At 39.8% G+C, this 19641-nt stretch overlaps 1 protein-coding gene across 3 annotated transcripts in view; it reads left to right on the top strand.

Annotated features, from left to right (window-relative positions):
- PPP1R13B (protein phosphatase 1 regulatory subunit 13B) overlaps nt 1-19641 on the top strand; it is a 200771-nt gene that overhangs the window by 52792 nt on the left and 128338 nt on the right. For all 3 annotated transcript variants that reach the window (XM_029598045.1, XM_029598044.1, XM_029598043.1), the window contains exons 3-4: nt 7543-7662; nt 18035-18111. In XM_029598045.1, the coding sequence (XP_029453905.1) occupies nt 7543-7662; nt 18035-18111 (197 nt within the window). The remainder of the gene's footprint in view (nt 1-7542; nt 7663-18034; nt 18112-19641) is intronic.

Genomic DNA, 19641 nt, shown 5'->3' with positions numbered 1-19641 from the left:
TAATGGAACACAGTCAACATGGATTTACCCAAGGGAAGTCTTGTCTAACAAATCTGCTTCATTTTTTTAAGGGGTTAATAAACATGTGAATAAAGGTGAACCAGTAGATGTAGTGTATTTGGATTTTCAGAAGGCGTTTGACAAAGTTCCTCATGAGAGGCTTCTAGGAAAAGTAAAAAGTCATGGGATAGTGGCGATGTCCTTTCGTGGATTGCAAACTGGCTAAAAGACAGGAAACAGAGAGTAGGATTAAATGGACAATTTTCTCAGTGGAAGGGAGTGGGTAGTGGAGTGCCTCAGGGATCTGTATTGGGACCCTTACTTTTCAATATATTTATAAATGATCTGGAAAGAAATACGACGAGTGAGATAATCAAATTTGCAGAGGACACAAAATTGTTCAGAGTAGTTAAATCACAAGCAGATTGTGATAAATTGCAGGAAGACCTTGTGAGACTGGAAAATTGGCATCCAAATGGCAGATGAAATTTAATGTGGATAAGTGCAAGGTGATGCATATAGGGAAAAATAACCCATGCTATAGTTATACAATGTGGGGTTCCATATTAGGTGCTACAACCCAAGAAAGAGATCTAGGCGTCATAGTGGATAACACATTGAAATAGTCGGTACAGTGTGCTGCGGCAGTCAAAAAAGCAAACAGAATGTTGGGAATTATTAGAAAGGGAATGGTGAATAAAACGGAAAATGTCATAATGCCTCTGTATCGCTCTATGGTGAGACCGCACCTTGAATACTGGGTACAATTCTGGTCGCCGCATCTCAAAAAAGATATAATTGCGATGGAGAAGGTACAGAGAAGGGCTACCAAAATGATAAGGGGAATGGAACAACTCCCCTATGAGGAAAGACTAAAGAGGTTAGGACTTTTCAGTTTGGAGAAGAGACGGCTGAGGGGGTATATGATAGAGGTGTTTAAAATCATGAGAGGTCTAGAACGGGTACATGTGAATCGGCTATTTACTCTTTCAGATAATAGAAAGACTAGGGGGCACTCCATGAAGTTAGCATGTGGCACATTTAAAACTAATCGGAGGAAGTTCTTTTTTACTCAACGCACAATTAAACTCTGGAATTTGTTGCCAGAGGATGTGGTTAGTGCAGTTAGTATAGCTGTGTTTAAAAAAGGATTGGATAAGTTCTTGGAGGAGAAGTCCATTACCTGCTATTAAGTTCACTTAGAGAATAGCCACTGCCATTAGCAATGGTAACATGGAATAGACTTAGTTTTTGGGTACTTGCCAGGTTCTTAGGCCTGGATTGGCCACTGTTGGAAACAGGATGCTGGGCTTAATGGACCCTTGGTCTGACCCAGTATGGCATGTTCTTATGTTCTTAGGGGGGTTTAGGAATACCTCTCCTTTACTGGAGCGAACTGGGAAAAAGGCCTATTGCGTCTCTGCGTATACCTACTAAAATTCCCCCCACTTTTGCACTCGCTACAGCATTCTTGCACACATGCATGCGTCAATATAAAATTGTGTGAATGTACATGTGGACAGCCGATTTTATAACACGCGTTTGTATACACATGCGTGTTATATAAAATCGGCGCATCAATGTGCACATGCCGGCAAACGCATGTCGGTCTTAAATTTTACTTCTAAGATTTGCACCAGAGTGAACACCCCTGAGCGACAATGACAAATGATCTAAGAGAGCTCAAGAAGTGGTTGAGTGCTCGACAATTAATATTCAGTGCAAAAAAAGTGCAGTGTCATGCATTTGGGGTGCAGAAATCCAAGAGAGAGGTACCCTGTGGCAGATGAAATACTAATATGTATTAACCAGGAAAGAGATCTTGGTGTGATTGTTTCTGATGATCTCAAGATAGAAAACCAGTATAAGGCAGTGCTCAGAGCCAGAGGGATGCTAGAATGCACAGGAAGAGGCTTAACCAGCATAAAAAAAAGTTACCATGCTGCTGTACAGCCTGGTTCGTAGGATATAGATAGCCTGCAGGTGGTCCAGAGAGAGACAACAGAAATGGTACAGAATCTTAACTAAGACACATGAGATGCGGCTTAAAGATCTACATACAAGTTCTTTAGAGCAGAGGGGAGAGAAGGAAATATGATAGAAATTCATATACATCAGATATAAACCATTCCCAAGAAGCACATTTTTCATTGAAAAGAATGCTCTAGAATGTCATAAGATGCTCCATGGAGGTGGACTCTGGAGGAACATCAGAGAATATTTCTTCATGGAACAGACTTCCAGTGAAGGTGATGGAGACAAAAACAGTAATGGAACTAAAGAAAATCTGGGATAAGTAAAGAGGATCTCTAGTGATAAGGAAGTGAAGGGGAGGCCAGCAGTTGGTTGGTGTCTATGGCATTTCTCTGGAAGTGAGATAAGGAACTGAATGTGCCTAAAGGTCCTTGTCTAATGACAAATTCTATGATAGTGCTAGGACTAGGTTGGGAGGTTGTAGTAGTGCAGAAAACCTCTAGAGTAGAGGAAGGGGGGAGAGGTGATGGGGGACAAAACAAAGGGTAGATAAAAGAAGCATGACCATGGTGTACCAGCAGACTGTAACTCCCCCAAAACCGACCAGATCAGTGCTGGCAGTTTGGTTATGGCTGGGTACCGTTCAGCAAGTCCACAGGGACCCAGGAGACTGTATGTTTAGTCAACAGCTCACTGGTTTTGCTAGCTATTTAGATTATTACAAAGCCTCAAGGTAAGATATATATGTGTGGGTTGCTGGGGAGGGGTGCGGGATCAGGGGCAAGAGTGTTTGGGTTAAGTATAGAATCCTAATGTTCATTTACCCAGAACAGTAGAAAATCAGTGAGAAAGACAGCAACAGCTGATTTTGGTAAGGAGCGATGTTCTATAAAAAGTCAAGCTGCTGCAGCTGGCAACTTGGATGTATCCTTGTAGTATGGTACAAATTGGAAGACTGGATGAGCCAATTGATCTTTTTCCTGCTATTTACTATGTTACTGTGTAAGATGTGGTGCAAGAGGGCTGTGTTACTGGTTTATTTTCTGTCAGTGTGTTTCAAGAATATAAGTCGCCATTTTGAGTCAGACTGAGGGTGCATCAAGCCCAGCATTCTGTTTCTAACAGTGGCCAATCCAAGTCACAAGTACCCAAACATTAAATGGATCCCATGCTACTGATTCTGGTAATAAGCAGTGGCTATTCCCTAACAAGTAGATTTTCAAAACCCTACGTGTGGCCAAGCTGGGAGGTATGCGCGTGACTCAAAGTGTGTGGGCCACGCAGATTTTAAAAGGCCTGTGGCCATGTATGTATCTCCCGGTACACACATTACAAGGGACGGGATGCGGGCGGGCCAGGATAGCACTTAGGTAATAGCCACTGCTATTAATTGCATCAGTAGCATGGGATCTTCTTAGTGTTTGGGTAATTGCCAGGTTCTTGTGGCCTGGTTTTGGCCTCTGTTGGAAACAGGATGCTGGGCTTGATGGACCCTTGGTCTGACCCAGCATGGCAATTTCTTATGTTCTTAACCACGTAACTTGCTTCTGCTACGAACTGTGTGTACGTACTGAAATTTTAAAAAATTCAGGTAGTCAGTGGGCTTTTAGGGCTTGGGGTTAGTAGGATAAAAAGGAGGCAAGTTAGGTAGGGGGCTAAGGAAGTCCGTTCCTTTACGGGGGCAAACTGGGACGGAACAGGGAAATAGGCCTAATGTGTTGCCACATGTACTGGCTAAAATTCCCTCCACTTAAGCGTGTGGCATTCAAGCACACGGCAATATAAAATCATGTGCGCATGTACGTGCGGATAGCCGATTTTATAACATTCGTGCAGGCATTAAATTCACCTCTAAGTCAACTTGACTAATAGCAGATTATGGACTTCTCCAAGAACTTGTCCAGATCTTTTTTTAAACCCAGCTAACTGCCTTAATCATATTTTCTGGCAAGGAGTTCCAGAGAGAGGAATGCAGTTCTCACCTGGGAAGGTGTGGATGAAGGGGTGAGAGGGACTAAAGAATCCTGAGGCTGTGGGAGGGATGGAGAGGGCTGGGGCTGTGAGAGCATCAACCTTTTGCCAACCAATGAATCTCTTTGAATTTAATATGAACAGGAGAAAGAAATGCAGAGACCTTGTGAGACCATACAACAACAAAAAAATGTAAAATCAGAAATTTTAGAAATAGAATATAAATAAGTATGAAAATGACAACTGAAAAGAGGATGAACATCAACTTCTAAATGTGTGTGGGAGTGTATTAATGTTCATGTGTATGATATGGATCTCAAAATATTCTTGGATAAAGACGTAAAGCAAAAAAAAAAAAGATTTTTGAATATTTGCAGATCCCTGGTTTAAAGACTAGCTAATCATTTGTCTTTCTTTCTGAAGTTTATCATACATAAGCACATTTCAGATGTGGCATCTTTTGCTGTTGTGTTTTGAGTGTTAGTATTTGAGAGAGATTTTCAGCATTTTAACAAGGGCATTTATTTGTTGTGGAAGTAATAATGCATATAAAAAATGTACTTAAAACAAATGGGCCCTGTATATGAATTTTGTCTGTACTGCAAATATTAGCCAAGTTGGTCAGAAAACATAGAAGGTGAGCTTGATTTGCCCTTATTTTCTCAAGAGTTTTAGTATTTAAGTTTGGAGGTGCTTAGAGTTGTAGTTCACAGATGCTGTATGCTAAAATGCATTACCTCACATGTCAGTTATGAGGTTGGGACTGTGTCTTTTGATTTGTGTTGGTAATATGCTACTTTCTGCCTCATATCATTTTCCTCTCCAGTGATTAATTTGTTTAGTATTTGATGAAAATGCTTATAATCATTTGTCTAAGCTTAATTGGTGATCTCCCATAAACATCTGTGAGTATTTCTGGCTGTGGCTCTTAAGTTCTGTTTTTTAATGGCAGATGTATTTTAAGGAAATTACAGCTGTCCTTTTAGAGCAGACTTGTATCTTTGATCATAAAAGTTTGCAGAAGTTATTTTAAATTATACTTAGTTTTATGGGATTTTTATGTCAGTTGGAACTATGAAAAAGAAACACATTATTCAAAAAGCATTTATTGTAGATAATCAGAACTTCAACAGGTTTTGCTGGCATGTAAACCAAAATTCTGTATAAAAATGAGCAAAGAATTGTGGTTGTGCTTAGCCCACTTAGATACATGGAATTAATTAGATTTTAGAGATATGGCATTGTTTCCAAAGATCTACAAGCAGCTAGAAATGATGGAACATTTTAATTTTATAGTGTAATTGCATTAATTTTACCCTCTGGCAGCTGTGGTTTTGACACATGCTTTTAATGGCAGTAGGATGTGCTGAAGGAAGTCTTGACTGCTGGCATCTGTGAATAACTGAACAATTGAACTTTTTGGAGTGGTGTGTACCTTGGAATTAGTCATATCTTGCAGTTGGGGGGTGAGGCTTCTTGGGTAGAATTTAGGTTGCCCAAGAATACTAAGATTTTATTGTGTTTGAACATTTAAATGATTTAAAAAAAAAAAAAAAAAGTTTGCAATGGAGATTTGATAGAAAGGACTTGATCTCAAATGACAGGTTAAGATGATGGGAGGTGGAAAAACCCTGCTAAAAGACCTGATGAAAAGGAAATTGAAATTTGCTGGTCATGTGCTCTGACATTCTTGTGGCAAATTAGCTAATTTACAGGCTGATACAGTACAGTGCGCTCCAGCGGAGCGCACTGTTAACCCGCGTTTCGATGCGCATTTTCGACGTGCTAGCTTTACCCCTTATTCAGTAAGGGGTAATAGCGCGTCAAAAACGCACATTCCCCCCCCCCCCCCCCGAAACTAATAGCGCCCGCAATATGGCCCTATTAGTTATTCCCGCGCGATTCAGTAAGTAAAATGTGCAGCCAAGCCGCACATTTTACTTTCAGAAATTAGCGCCTACCCAAAGGTAGGCGTTAATTTCTGCCAGCACCGGGAAAGTGCACAGAAAAGCAGTAAAAACTGCTTTTCTGTGCACCCTCCAACCTAATATGGCGATATTAAGTCGGAGGTCCCAAAAGTTAAAAATTTTAAATTGGCCTGCGGCTCGAAAACCGGACGCTCAATTTTTCTGGCGTCCGGTTTCCGAACCTGTGGCTGTCAGCGGGTTTGAGAACCAACGCCGGCAAAATTGAGCGTCGGCTGTCAAACTCGCTGACAGTCGCCACTCCTGTCCAAAAAGAGGCGCTAGGGATGCTAGCCGATTTTATAACATTCGTGCAGGCATTAAAATTCACCTCTAAGTCAACTTGACTAATAGCAGATTATGGACTTCTCCAAGAACTTGTCCAGATCTTTTTTTAAACCCAGCTAACTGCCTTAATCATATTTTCTGGCAAGGAGTTCCAGAGTGAGGAATGCAGTTCTCACCTGGGAAGGTGTGGATGAAGGGGTGAGAGGGACTAAAGAATCCTGAGGCTGTGGGAGGGATGGAGAGGGCTGGGGCTGTGAGAGCATCAACCTTTTGCCAACCAGTGAATCTCTTTGAATTTAATATGAACAGGAGAAAGAAATGCAGAGACCTTGTGAGACGATACAAGAAAAAAAATGTAAAATCAGAAATTTTAGAAATAGAATATAAATAAGTATGAAAATGACAACTGAAAAGAGGATGAACATCAACTTCTAGAGGTCTAGAACGGGTAGATGTGAATCGGTTTTTTACTCTTTCGGATAATAGAAAGACTAGGGGGCACTCCATGAAGTTAGCATGGGGCACATTTAAAACTAATTGGAGAAAGTTCTTTTTCACCCAACGCACAATTAAACTCTGGAATTTGTTGCCAGAGGATGTGGTTAGTGCAGTTAGTGTAGCTGTGTTTAAAAAGGATTGGATAAGTTCTTGGAGGAGAAGTCCATTACCTACTATTAAGTTGACTTAGATAATAACCACTGCTATTACTAGCAATGGTAACATGGAATAGACTTAGTGTTTGGGTACTTGCCAGGTTCTTATGGCCTGGATTGGCCACTGTTGGAAACAGGATGCTGGGCTTGATGGACCCTTGGTCTGACCCAGTATGGCACGTTCTTGTGTTCTTATCTGGGTTAGTTCTGTTCTTCTAAGTCATATTGCACAGCATTCTAGTCTTCAATATTCCATGGAAAGCAGGACTACAGGTAAATTACACTGGGGATGTCAGCAAGGTGCTGTCCCTCCCCACACTGTGTTCTCCAGTATCTCAGGCATTTTATAAAGCAGCCCTCTCACCCTGGTGCAGAGTGCCGTACTCCTGCTGCAAATCTCCCTTAGGTTCTGGGAAGATTTTTAAACTTTCTCCTTGTGTATAGCCTTGGTAGCACTTCAAATGGTTTGACTTTTCAGTTGGCCAAGTTGAACTGCCACTTTAACTGAATCCACAATATGAAATAGTATGAACAAAAGTTGTAGTGATGCTTTTTTTTTTTTTTTTTTGGGCTAATTTAATGCATCTGTGACTATCTTTTGAGAGCTGTGCTTCCTTTATCAGGACAGTGAAAAGTAGCAAAGCTTAAACAGTTTCTCCTTGAATGAGCGAAATGAATGTTTCTTTTCCCAGAACGCCCTATTCCGTACGATCACATGATGTATGAACATCTGCAGAAATGGGGGCCCCGGAAGGGAGAGGTCAAATTTTTTCTTCGGCATGAAGATTCGCCAGCTGAGACCAATGAACAGGGTGAGTGTCTATACTTTTATAGTGTTTATTATTAAAGATAACTGAAAATAAATAAATATGCCTGGCAGGTCAAACGTTAATTCTCTCCCAAGCATGCAAATCACTTTAGTCTACTTAATCTCCTCCGTTTCATAGGACACGTTTGTGCCTGACAGGTCTGTACTTAAGATGTACGTGAGCCAACTGTCGAAGTAGCTTTGATGTATTTGCACAAGCTATTTTTCTTTACTTACCTTATGCCCCTTTTGTGTTCTGTTTCACAGGGATGTTTTTCAGCAGCACAAGCAATCTTTGTATGGTGGTTTGAAAACCTTTGTATAAATCAGATTGCAGAAAATGAATTTAAGCCCTTTCTCTCCACAAGATACTTGTGTAATTTTCTCATGTGTTGTAGCAGTGAACACATTTTGGATCCAAGTGTAACACAAGCTGCACTGGTATAGCCAAACTATAATTATTCTGCCAGTCCCGGCATCATGGATCTAATGTAATTGTGCTGCTCTCTTACTGTTCACCATGAGTGTTTTGTGCTAGCAGTGTGAATGTGAAGGCGGATAATGAACGCCCGGCACATTTAGTATGTCACTTTTCCTTACCTGCTGCAGAAGTGCAGATCTTATTTCCTCACTAAGGATCCTCTGTTTGTGGCCCATCTTTTTTTCATTTCTCTTACTGTCTCTGCTTTTTTATTGGGATGCATTGTTGTGAAACAGTAATGAAAATTAACTTTGAATCATAAGAGAGATGGCTGGAAAGAATACATGAATTTTAGGATTGCATTATTGATCAACAAAGAAATCAGGTTTCTTTTGTTTGCTTTTACCAAGTAGGGCTTGCTGGTTTTATAAATAACAGCCTTTTTTTTAAGGGTTTGAGTGACAGTTGACTGATTAAAAAAAAAAAAAAAGTATTGTGGCTCAGAAAACATATTTCCCTTTTGTATAGTGCTTTTTTTTTTTTTTTCTTACTTCCTTGTTTATATTGGGGGGTGGGTGGTTGGAGAGTGGGAGTGGTTTGGGGTTTGGCAGATTTTTGTAATTCAAGAAGATATGTTTTGCATTTTGTCACAAATTCAGAAATCATCTCACTTAATGCCTGTAGCTGTTCACTGGGAGTGTCAAATGCATATTTTTCTTATATCTTGTATTGCAAAAAAACCCCCAAAAACAAAAAAACCAATTTGTTGAACTTGAGTCAGTTAGACAAATGTCTTTTTCTCAAATGGAGCCTGGAGACCTAGCGAGATAAAGCAACTTACCTAAGTGTCTGCGCAGAAGTCAAATAGCAGGATTTCTCCTGAATCATTCTCCAGTGTTCTATTACTAATCTGCTCCTCCCAGATCTGCACTGTATAGTCAACCAGAAATATTTCCTGTCACTGCCTAAAAATATCTTCTGGAAAGTAATTAGGCAGTTGTTTTGCTGTATAGTCTGATCTTTTGCACATGTTTGGTTGGGACACCTGCACATGACATAATTCAAAGCAAATACTTATGGTGGACTTTGAACTTTTCCATATCAGGTAGTGCTGTATTAGTCATAGTGGATTTATCCTGGTGTTGATGACCTCGGTGTTTGTGTTCTTTTTTTCTTTTTTTTTTTTTTTTTAACTTGTGTTAACTGAGAAGATCAGATTAAGATAAATATTTTTGTTTTTCATCTGGGTCCAGGCAGCATAGGGGAGATAGTGACTTGCTTGATATATGATGTACACAGAGTCTGTGGAGAATGGAAGGCTAGAACGTGAAGTCTGGGACATGTTTTTCCTTCTCATCGTGTCTGCTCCAAATTGGTTCCTGCTGCATGTTCTAATTGTTTATAGTGCGTCTCACCTGAGGGTAGAAGTGACTTAAAATTGTGCTTCTGATTCTTCAGGTGTAAAAGCAGAATATCATGTTGCACCAAAATTTTATTTTAGATATTAAAAACAAGACAGCAAGATTCAGCCAGTGTTTTGTGTCATATAAAGCCTCTGAAAGTGACTGCTGATTGGCTGCTACTAACATTGTTTGCTTGATAGAGTGAGAGAACTTTATCCAAAGATGGAATTCTAGCAATTTTTGCCTTTGTTCAGCCTTTTATTGGCATTTCACTGTTTGTACATTTAAAGGGGCTAAGGTCTGGGGTGTGCTGCACTGCATTGACTTTTTTTTTTTTTGTAGAGTGTTAGTAGAGACCAGCAGAATAGGTTACTCATGTTGCTTCGGTTTTCATATCTTTGCTGCTGCATCACAAAGCAAGCTGAAAGCATTAAGCTTGCAGATGTGATCCAAGCACTGTGAAAGCTTTGAATTTAATTTTTCTATAAAAATGAAGTGAAATTAAATGTAATTGCATATTCTGAGGAAAAAAGCTTACTATTTTTTGCATCAGACTTTCTTCATTTGGCATTTTGTTCTTTGTTGAATTGTACCTGTATGTTATGTTAAATTGATATTGGGATACCATTAATGAGATATCTTCACTGGAACAGCACGGCATACACTGTAAAAAGTAAATTATACTTTTTTTTGTAATGCAACTGATTACCCAGTCCTGCTGTGCCAGTTCCCAGTGTGTTTCAACCGAGTCTGCTGATTGTTTGTTTGTATATCTGTTACATCACGGGTTATAACAAGTGTTGGCCCTTCCAATCTTGCCAATCCAGATCAATTACTTTTAAACATCATTACTTTTACTGTTGTATAAGAGAAGGGCAAGTAAGAATGCTTGTGTATTTTGTAAAATGAATAAATATAGAAGTGCAGCTCTTTATCTTTAAGGACTTCATGTAGTTTAAAGATAGTGATGATGAATAATGTAGAAGGTTGAGAAGGCAAAACAAGGGAAATATTTATAATGGGTGTGCACTAAGGAAGGAGGGTGAGCTAACAGGATGGTATGTAGAGAAAGTGGAGGCAGGATGTGAAGGTGGAAATAGATGGGACATTAGTAAACAAAGAAGAAGACATAACGTTAGGAATGAGGAAATGAGACAGAGGAGAGTGAGACATGCATGGTGCTTAAGGATATAAATAGAAGACATTCTTCGACATTCTATCGAGCCATTATCCAAATAGCCAGACTTGCTAGATCACTCTCTTTGGGACAGTGGAGTTAGTGTATGTTAGTTCCTGGATCAGAAATGAATGTAAAGAGGGTGCTGCATGGTGTGTGTTTTTGTTTCTGATTATTTGCCTTTCGCTGACTCAGGCAGTTCACACAGACACTGCTCCATCAGTCTTAAGCTTTCTAAGATGTATTGTTACTGAGCATTAACAAAGTTAACCTTTAATTATAGAGTAAAAAAGTAGTTGCTGTAATGTGGTAGTTCTATTTTGAGCTTCTTCAGTCTACAGAACTTGGTGGGGAATAATGCTTCAGAAGGAATATCAAACAGATGTGTGTGCTCTGAAAGGATTTGCACCTGCTCCTTTGTTTTGCTCGCAGTTAATGGATTTTATGTTTTATGTACAGAATATACTGCCTGTAAAAGGTAAATATGATTTTTAATATAGATGTTTTGCCTGTGTACATGTAATGCTAAGGCATGCTCTCTACTGGTTGATATGGTTACATTTTATGTTCACATGCAGAAAATGGGAGTGAAGAACTTCATTTTATTTCTAGATACTAAGAGTGATATAAATTACCTGTGTTCTGGCAAAACTACGGGGTTTGCTATAATAAAGCATGATTATGGCATCATATATATTTTGTGTTAAACGTAAAATTGGATGGTTGATCAGAAAATGTGATGGGGAAGAGTATGCTGCTGTAATTTAATCCTTACTGTTTTGATACTATATTGTATTAAGACATCCAGTTGAGAAATAAGATTAAAAAAAAAAGAGGATCTTGGTTGTAGGAATGTAAATGTGTAGAGCCATGGCTCAGATGGGGTCTGTAGCATTGCAGCAGCAAGGGAAAATAGGCAGACTAGATGGATCTTGAGGATAATCATCATATTCTGTGTTTCTATGTAACCTTTATGAATCAGATTTTAATTATAATTGTCATTGCATATCTCAGTTGTATTCCATTGCAGCCACACCTTTTCTTTTGGTGGTATTGAATCTGAGTTGTTAGCTTAACAGCAAGAATGTAGAGGGTGGTGAAGACCGACCAAGTGAGAAGCATGGATCGTAGTGGGAAAGATCAAGGAAGAGAATCATTCTAATTGTATAAATCAGCTCCAATTCAGAGAAAAGGAATGTAAAATAGTCCTGAGGTTTGGAAAGACATTTAAAGAGCTGTTTTCAGTGGTTTCCAGACTTGTCCCCGGGGAACTCCAGCCAATTGGGTTTTCAGGATTTTACAATGAGGTGAATTTTAAAAGCCTGGCAAGTGCTTTAATTAGGGAATGCATGAATAAGTTGGGCTCATGCATGCTGAGCAGATTTTAAAAACCGCTAAGATATGCACGTATCTCCTGCAGAGCACGCACATCTCAAAAGTTTTTAAGAAGGGGTGAGGGTGGGGCATGGGCATTTTGGGATGTGTCCCTGAGATTTGCACGTAAATATTTACTCAACCCAGCATGAATGCTGAGATCTCCTGCCATGAACTTTACTTCTGCTACGGATGATATGTAAGTTAAAAATTAAAGAAAACTATGTAGATCTGCGGGGTTTTAAGGGTCAGGGCTAACTGAGGGAAGTGAAGGCTATTAAACTAGGGGGGTTTGGAGGACCTATCTCATAACTGGGGATGAACTGGAAATAGCGTTGGCATGCACCCCTTTTAAAATCACGCATGTGATAGGGTGATCAGGGCGGAGTCGGCCCTGGAAGAGGAGTCGTCGGGGTGACACCGGGGCAGTCGCTGTGGAGACATCGCTGGCGGCGCAAGGTAAGGACCCTTATCGCCGCTAATTTCGTGCCGAATAATTACACCTTTTATGGTGTAGTTATTCGGTGCAAAAGCTGCCAGCCAGCGCACCGCAGTGCGCTGAAAATGACCCCCTTAGATTGTAAGCCTTATGGGGATAGGGAAATACCTACAGTACCTGAATGTAATCCACTTTGAAGTGCTGAAAAAAGTGCGAAAAGTGGAATATAAATCTAAATAAAATAGAAAAAATACTGCTTCTACCTCATAAATTGGGTGATTTTAAAAGGGGTGCATGTCAACGCTATTTCCAGTTTTACCAGTTCATCCCCAGTTTGCCCATTTGAGAGAGGTCCTCCAAACCCCATTAGTTTAATAGCCTTCACTTCACACAGTGGTGCGATGGCTGCTGGCTTTCGCAGGAAGAAGGATCCAACAGAAGAAAATAGGATAATGCATAAACGTTGGCAAGATAAATGTAAGACATTGATAAGACAGGCTAAGAGAGAATTTGAAAAGAAGTTGGCCGCAGAGGCAAAAACTCACAGTAAAAACTTTTTAAAATATATCCGAAGCAGAAAGCCTGTGAGGGAGTCAGTTGGACCGTTAGATGATCGAGGAGTTAAAGGGGCACTAACAGAAGATAAGGCCATCGCGGAAAGATTAAATGATTTCTTTGCTTCGGTGTTTACTAAAGAGGATGTTGGGGAGATACCCGTTCCGGAGAAGGTTTTCATGGGTAATGATTCAGATGGACTGAACCAAATCACGGTGAACCTAGATGTGGTAGACCTAATTGACAAACTGAATAGTAGTAAATCACCTGGACCGGATGGTATACACCCCAGAGTTCTGAAGGAACTAAAAAATGAAATTTCAGACCTATTAGTAAAAATTTGTAACCTATCATTAAAATCATCCATTGTACCTGAAGACTGGAGGATAGCTAATGTAACCCCAATATTTAAAAAGGGCTCCAGGGGCGATCCAGGAAACTACAGACCAGTTAGCCTGACGTCAGTGCCAGGAAAAATAGTGGAAAGTGTTCTAAACATCAAAATCACAGAGCATATAGAAAGACATGGTTTAATGGAACAAAGTCAGCATGGCTTTACCCGAGGCAAGTCTTGCCTCACAAATCTGCTTCACTTTTTTGAAGGAGTTAATAAGCATGTGGTTAAAGGTAAACCGGTAGATGTAGCGTACTTGGATTTTCAGAAGGCGTTTGACAAAGTTCCTCATGAGAGGCTTCTAGGAAAAGTAAAAAGTCATGGGATAGGTGGCGATGTCCTTTCATGGATTACAAACTGGCTAAAAGACAGGAAACAGAGTAGGATTAAATGGACAATTTTCTCAGTGGAAGGGAGTGGGCAGTGGAGTGCCTCAGGGATCTGTATTGGGACCCTTACTTTTCAATATATTTATAAATGATCTGGAAAGAAATACGACGAGTGAGATAATCAAATTTGCAGATGATACAAAATTGTTCAGAGTACCGTATTTCCACGCATATAACCCGCGGGTAATGTGCGTTTTTACCTACCCCGCATGCCCCCCGCGGGGTATAAACGTGGGCGGGTTATCCAGAAAAAATTTACAGCAGCGGTTAACATCTCTCTCCCCCCCCGCCCCGGCGCTTCACGCCTGTCTCGCCCTCACAACCATGGCGGAGCTGTAGCTTCCGGTCGGTGACTGAGAGCCCGGCCGTGCGCTCCGAGAGCGGGCAGCGTCCGCCCTGCCGGGAAAAAGCCGCTTAGCACGGAAGGAGCAATGGGGGGTAAGGCTGGAGGGAAGCGCGGGTTCTGGCCCAGACCTGAGCGGCGCTTTACGGCCTTCCCCTCCCCAGGCTTTAAGCTTGCAAGTCCTGCAAACCGCGCAAAGGTCCCCGGGGTTTAAGCGGCTCTTCCCGCCAGCCTGCTCTCACTGCTCCGTGTTCACGGTCTGATTGTGACAGAGGGGTTCGCATGGAACCAGAAATCGGTTAAATGAACGAATGAATGACCGAGGGATGCGATGCCCCTCGGACAAGCGCCCTGTCTGCCCGCGGGTTATATGAGGAGGCGGGGTATATTAAAACTTTTTTTCATAAATCTGGAAAACCTGCGGGTTATGTGTGTGGGCGGGTTATATACGTGGGCGGGTTATTGTCGTGGAAATACGGTAGTTAAATCACAAGCAGATTGTGATAAATTGCAGGAAGACCTTGTGAGATTGGAAAATTGGGCATCAAAATGGCAGATGAAATGTAATGTGGATAAGTGCAAGGTGATGCATATAGGGAAAAATAACCCATGCTATAATTACACAACGTTAGGTTCCATATTAGGTGCTACAACCCAAGAAAGAGATCTAGGCGTCATAGTGGAAAATACATTGAAATCGGTTCAGTGTGCTGCGGCAGTCAAAAAAGCAAACAATGTTGGGAATTATTGGAAAGGGAATGGTGAATAAAATGGAAAATGTCATAATGCCTCTGTATCGCTCCATGGTGAGACCGCACCTTGAATACTGTGTACAATTCTGGTTGCCGAATCTCAAAAAAGATATAATTACAATGGAGAAGGTACAGAGAAGGGCTACCAAAATAAGGGGAATGGAACAGCTGCCCTCTGAGGAAAGACTAAAGAGGTTAGGACTTTTCAGCTTGGAGAAGAGACGGGCTGAGGAGGGATATGATAGAGGTGTTTAAAATCATGAGAGGTCTAGAACGGGTAGATGTGAATCGGTTATTTACTCTTTCAGATAATAGAAGGACTAGGGGGCACTCCATGAAGTTAGCATGTGGCACATTTAAAACTAATCGGAGAAAGTTCTTTTTCACTCAACACACTATTAAAATCTGGAATTTGTTGCCAGAGGATGTGGTTAGTGCAGTTGGTGTAGCTGTGTTTTAAAAAAGGATTGGATAAGTTCTTGGAGGGAGAAGTCCATTACCTGCTATTAATTGAGTTGACTTAGAAAATAGCCCCCGCTATTACTAGCAATGGTAACATGGGATAGACTTAGTTTTTGGGTACTTGCCAGGTCCTTATGGCCTGGATTGGCCACTGTTGGAAACAGGATGCTGGGCTTGATGGACCCTTGGTCTGACCCAATATGGAATGTTCTTATGTTCTTAATGTCAGAGCCTATAGAAAATCTGAGTGAGGATTAGTCCATTCTTGGTTTGGTTTGAAAAAAACCCAAAATGCTTTTAATGTAAATAAAAATAATAAATCACAGAGTTGATGTGCTGATCCACAGACATCTCTAGGGGGAATGGGATGATATCATAAAATGTTTTCTCTCATTTTGTGCATAAAATACAAATGTCTTCTGCAGTGACTTTTGTGAGAAAAATCAAGAAATTATTAGCTTTTTTTTTACAAAAAAAAATCTCCTTAACTGTACCTTTAAAAGGTATAGATAAATTTCACATATGTTTTTTGTAAATCGCCCATTTAATTTAAATGTCGAATCACTGAACTGATGTGCATGATTTTTCAGTTCATTAATTATTTTGTATAAGAAACTCCACGATGAGACTGCTACTACAAATTGCATGTTCTAAAAAAAAAAAAAACTAAGACCCCTTCTCCATCTTAATGATTTCTGAACCATCCTCCAGACCATAATCTTTTCCAAAATTGATTACTGCAACTCCCTACTGCTTGCCCTCCCAGCATCTACCCTTAAACCCCTTCAAATGTTGCAAAATGCCACTGCCAGAGTCCTCACAAACACACGCAAAAATGACCACATCACCCCAATTCTAAAAGATCTCCACTGGCTCCCAATCTCCTTAAGAATTCTCTGTAAGACTCTTACTATATTACACAAGACCGGACTCTACATAACCAAAACGAACACTGGCTTAACAACTCCCTCCACTTCCAGACCCCTAATAGACCCACCAGGTCTTCCTACACTGGAACCTTACACACACCGTCACCCAAACATACATATCTAACCTCCACCAGAGAACAAGCACTTTCTATTGCAGGTCCCTCTAACTGGAACTCAGTGTACCCTGACCTTCGACTTGAACCCAGCACGCAGAAATAAAAAAAAAAAATTGAATACCTGGCTCTTCAAACAGGCCTTTACATAACACCCTCTCTCCACCAAACCCTTCTGCCTACCTCTAAAATTCTTACATATCTTCTAATGTACAAAGTTTTATTTCTTGTTCCTTTTTCTCTCCCTTATATTTCCACTAAATTCCTAACTATTATTGATGTTGAAATTGTAACTCGTTCTTTCAATAGTTTCGATGTAACTCCTTTTCCTCACACTCTTATCGTTTTGCTATCTGTTCTTTGTAAAACAATGTGATGTTCAAACGAACCTTGGTATAAAAAAGTTTTATGTTCAAATGATTTTTATTGGTTTCATTCTTACAACAGAGAAACTGAGTTTTAAATAAATATAAATAAATTTAAAACTAGGCTTACAAGTGAAAAATAGCATATGCTAAAATTTGCAAACGTAGTATTTAAATTCTGAAGTCCAGTTTGTTTAAGGATTACTTAAACAGGGCTGACAACACTCCTTCATAGGTTTGAAGTTTAGAAGAATAAATAGGTTGGTTATTCAGCCTTTCTACCAGGTCACTAAATTCAGGGCATACTGAATTAAAAATGTTGCTTTGGGGAAAAAAATATCTCACCTAATACAGATTGTACAAAAAATAATTCAACAGCGATAAGCATTTAGCTGAATACCAAAATGATTATCTGCAGACCAATGATATCGCCCAGCCTCCATTTTGATAAGCCTATGTGTCACATTATCCCATTGCATTCCCATCTTTTGTTCAAGAAACAAAGCAGCCTTTGAGTCAAGCATCACTGTTTCTACACCATAAGATACGTTATGTTTGTACTGTATATATTAAACTTTGAGGCTGATATACTTTGTTCAAACAGATTCCCAAATAAGATAGCACAAACGAATGCCAAATTAGCATGCATTCAATAATTTGGCTTGAATAATTGATGTGACCAGCCATGTTACTTGATGGCAGATATCCAGTCTAGGGGCCAGTGTGGTCCAAGTGTGCTGTGGAGTTAGTTGAATCATGATAAGGGGGGATGTATCAAAGATACCATATGTGTGGATTTTCCTACTATCCAAATATCTGCCAGGCTTGGAACCTTAGTATATGCGATATATAATTGACCTACGGAGTGTTTACGATGCAACGAGAAGGATGATAGATGAAAACTCACTGCTTTTTACTTGTTGAAGGTCAAGTACAGTAAATTTAGTAACCCATAAAAGGTTATCCCTTTTTCTTTTAAATGCTGTACAGATAACAGTAGGCTGTGCAGCATACTGGTGGAAGGTACTGGTGTGATCCCCTCTTTACTAACTAGCGTTTGACCTTGAGGATAATGTTGAACCTTGTCATACTCAAACATGGATTGCATGCTATTTGGGGAAGAAACAGTATAATTGTGGCTTATCTTCTGCTGGCCTCTGTACACTGTCAATACTATATAAATGCAATACAGAATTTCTAAACTTGAAAATGAAATTATATGTGGTTCATAAAGATAATTAAGTCTTTTTTTCTTTTTAGCTGGCCGCCAAAACCAAGATCAAAGAAATAAAAAAAATGGAGTTAATGTACCTGCAGAGAAGCGGATTGAAAATGGGGTATGTAATGGATATGTGAATTTATTTAAAAATGTGTATTGACATAAGCATATGAATTCTTAATAAAAAAACTAAAATGATTTAGTCAGCAAGATAGAGAGCAGTGCTTAGGCCTGTCATATTAATATAGATGATGAAAGTATGATCTTCTATATTGCCTACATTTTGTTTGTTTTTGTTTTCTGATCCATATTGTGCTTCTGCAGGTTATTACAGGATTAGAATTGTATATCTTTTTATTATGTTTTCAAACACACAAAGACAGCTTTAGACAGCAGAACCCTGATTGCACATACTTTCTATCATGTATAGCCTTGTAAGTAGTGTTTTTATTGTCCAAATTATTGCCCTGAAACAGAAATCAATCTGAAAAGGTGCGTTATGCAGATTTTACTGGGTTGAGGCAATAATAGAATACTAGTAAGGCATTCTGGAAGATATATGGAATTGTGTATGGCAGGTACATATAATGTTTCAATAAATTGAAAATCCCTGCTAGGAGGAATTTAAGGTAAAGTAAGGCACACAAAAGTATCAACCAGTTTTTTTGGACATAGTAGTTTGTACTGTGCCTGAAGAATACAAGTAAGATTAAGAATACTGCATGGCTAAAAAAGTTATATAAATTGATAAAAGTCTGGATGCCATTCCTCTTCATTAAAGTGTCTCCCACTCCCAGGAAATTACCTCTTGGGAACAATTCTGCCCACCCATCTTAAACCCTGAGTTTCTTATCCTCTGAAATCTTGAATGATTTATGTTACTGAGATTATTGACCCTTACGTTTAGAGGCCTGCCACGTCAGGGCTGGGAAGTGCTTAGTGTCACTCTAATATAATCTTAGGGTCCTTTTGTCCTATTTATCACATTCTGTGCCTATGCAGAAAAACCCCTTGGAAATGGAGCCCTTTAGCTTTGGTAGACATTTGTCATCTCTTTATGCCTAAAACTGATTCTAGGTCACCAAATTCATTTCAGTTAGGACCTTGACTCTCCATTCATAGCAGTGAAAAGTAAGTGCTTTAACTGCTAAGCAGTGTAGCTTTACACTATGGTAATTTTAAAGAAAAATAAGCTTAATTCTTGATTGCTTCATAACCACTTGTCTTGCAAAGTTGCGTATAATTTGGTGAAATACAGGGCAGATTATCTCTACAAAACCTTGTGCTCTTTTACTGTATATTAGAGATGTGAATCGGAACTGATATCGGATCCGATATCAGTTCCGATTCACATCTCTATAGATGTGAATCGGAACCAGAATCGGATCCGATATCAGTTCCGATTCACATCTCTACTGTATATAGTATCTAAAGCAACTTTATTCCCTTAGAACAGGGGTGGCCAACTCTGGTCCTGAAGAGCTAGATATAGGTATATGATTTTTAAATGAGCTTGTCAGGGCCATCTCAGTTGCACTATGTACTGCCATGTGGAGAACCTGGGTTTGATTTCCAGGTCAGATCTTCCCCCTCTCAGGTTTGTCGGGCCTGAGAATGCTGGGGAAGCAGTGTTTGCAGGCCCTGGTAG

The sequence above is a fragment of the Rhinatrema bivittatum genome, chromosome 4 (assembly GCF_901001135.1).
Source record: "Rhinatrema bivittatum chromosome 4, aRhiBiv1.1, whole genome shotgun sequence".
Lineage (NCBI taxonomy): Eukaryota > Metazoa > Chordata > Amphibia > Gymnophiona > Rhinatrematidae > Rhinatrema > Rhinatrema bivittatum.
Note: the sequence above shows the minus strand (reverse complement) of the source record. Positions and strands in the feature narration are given on the sequence as shown.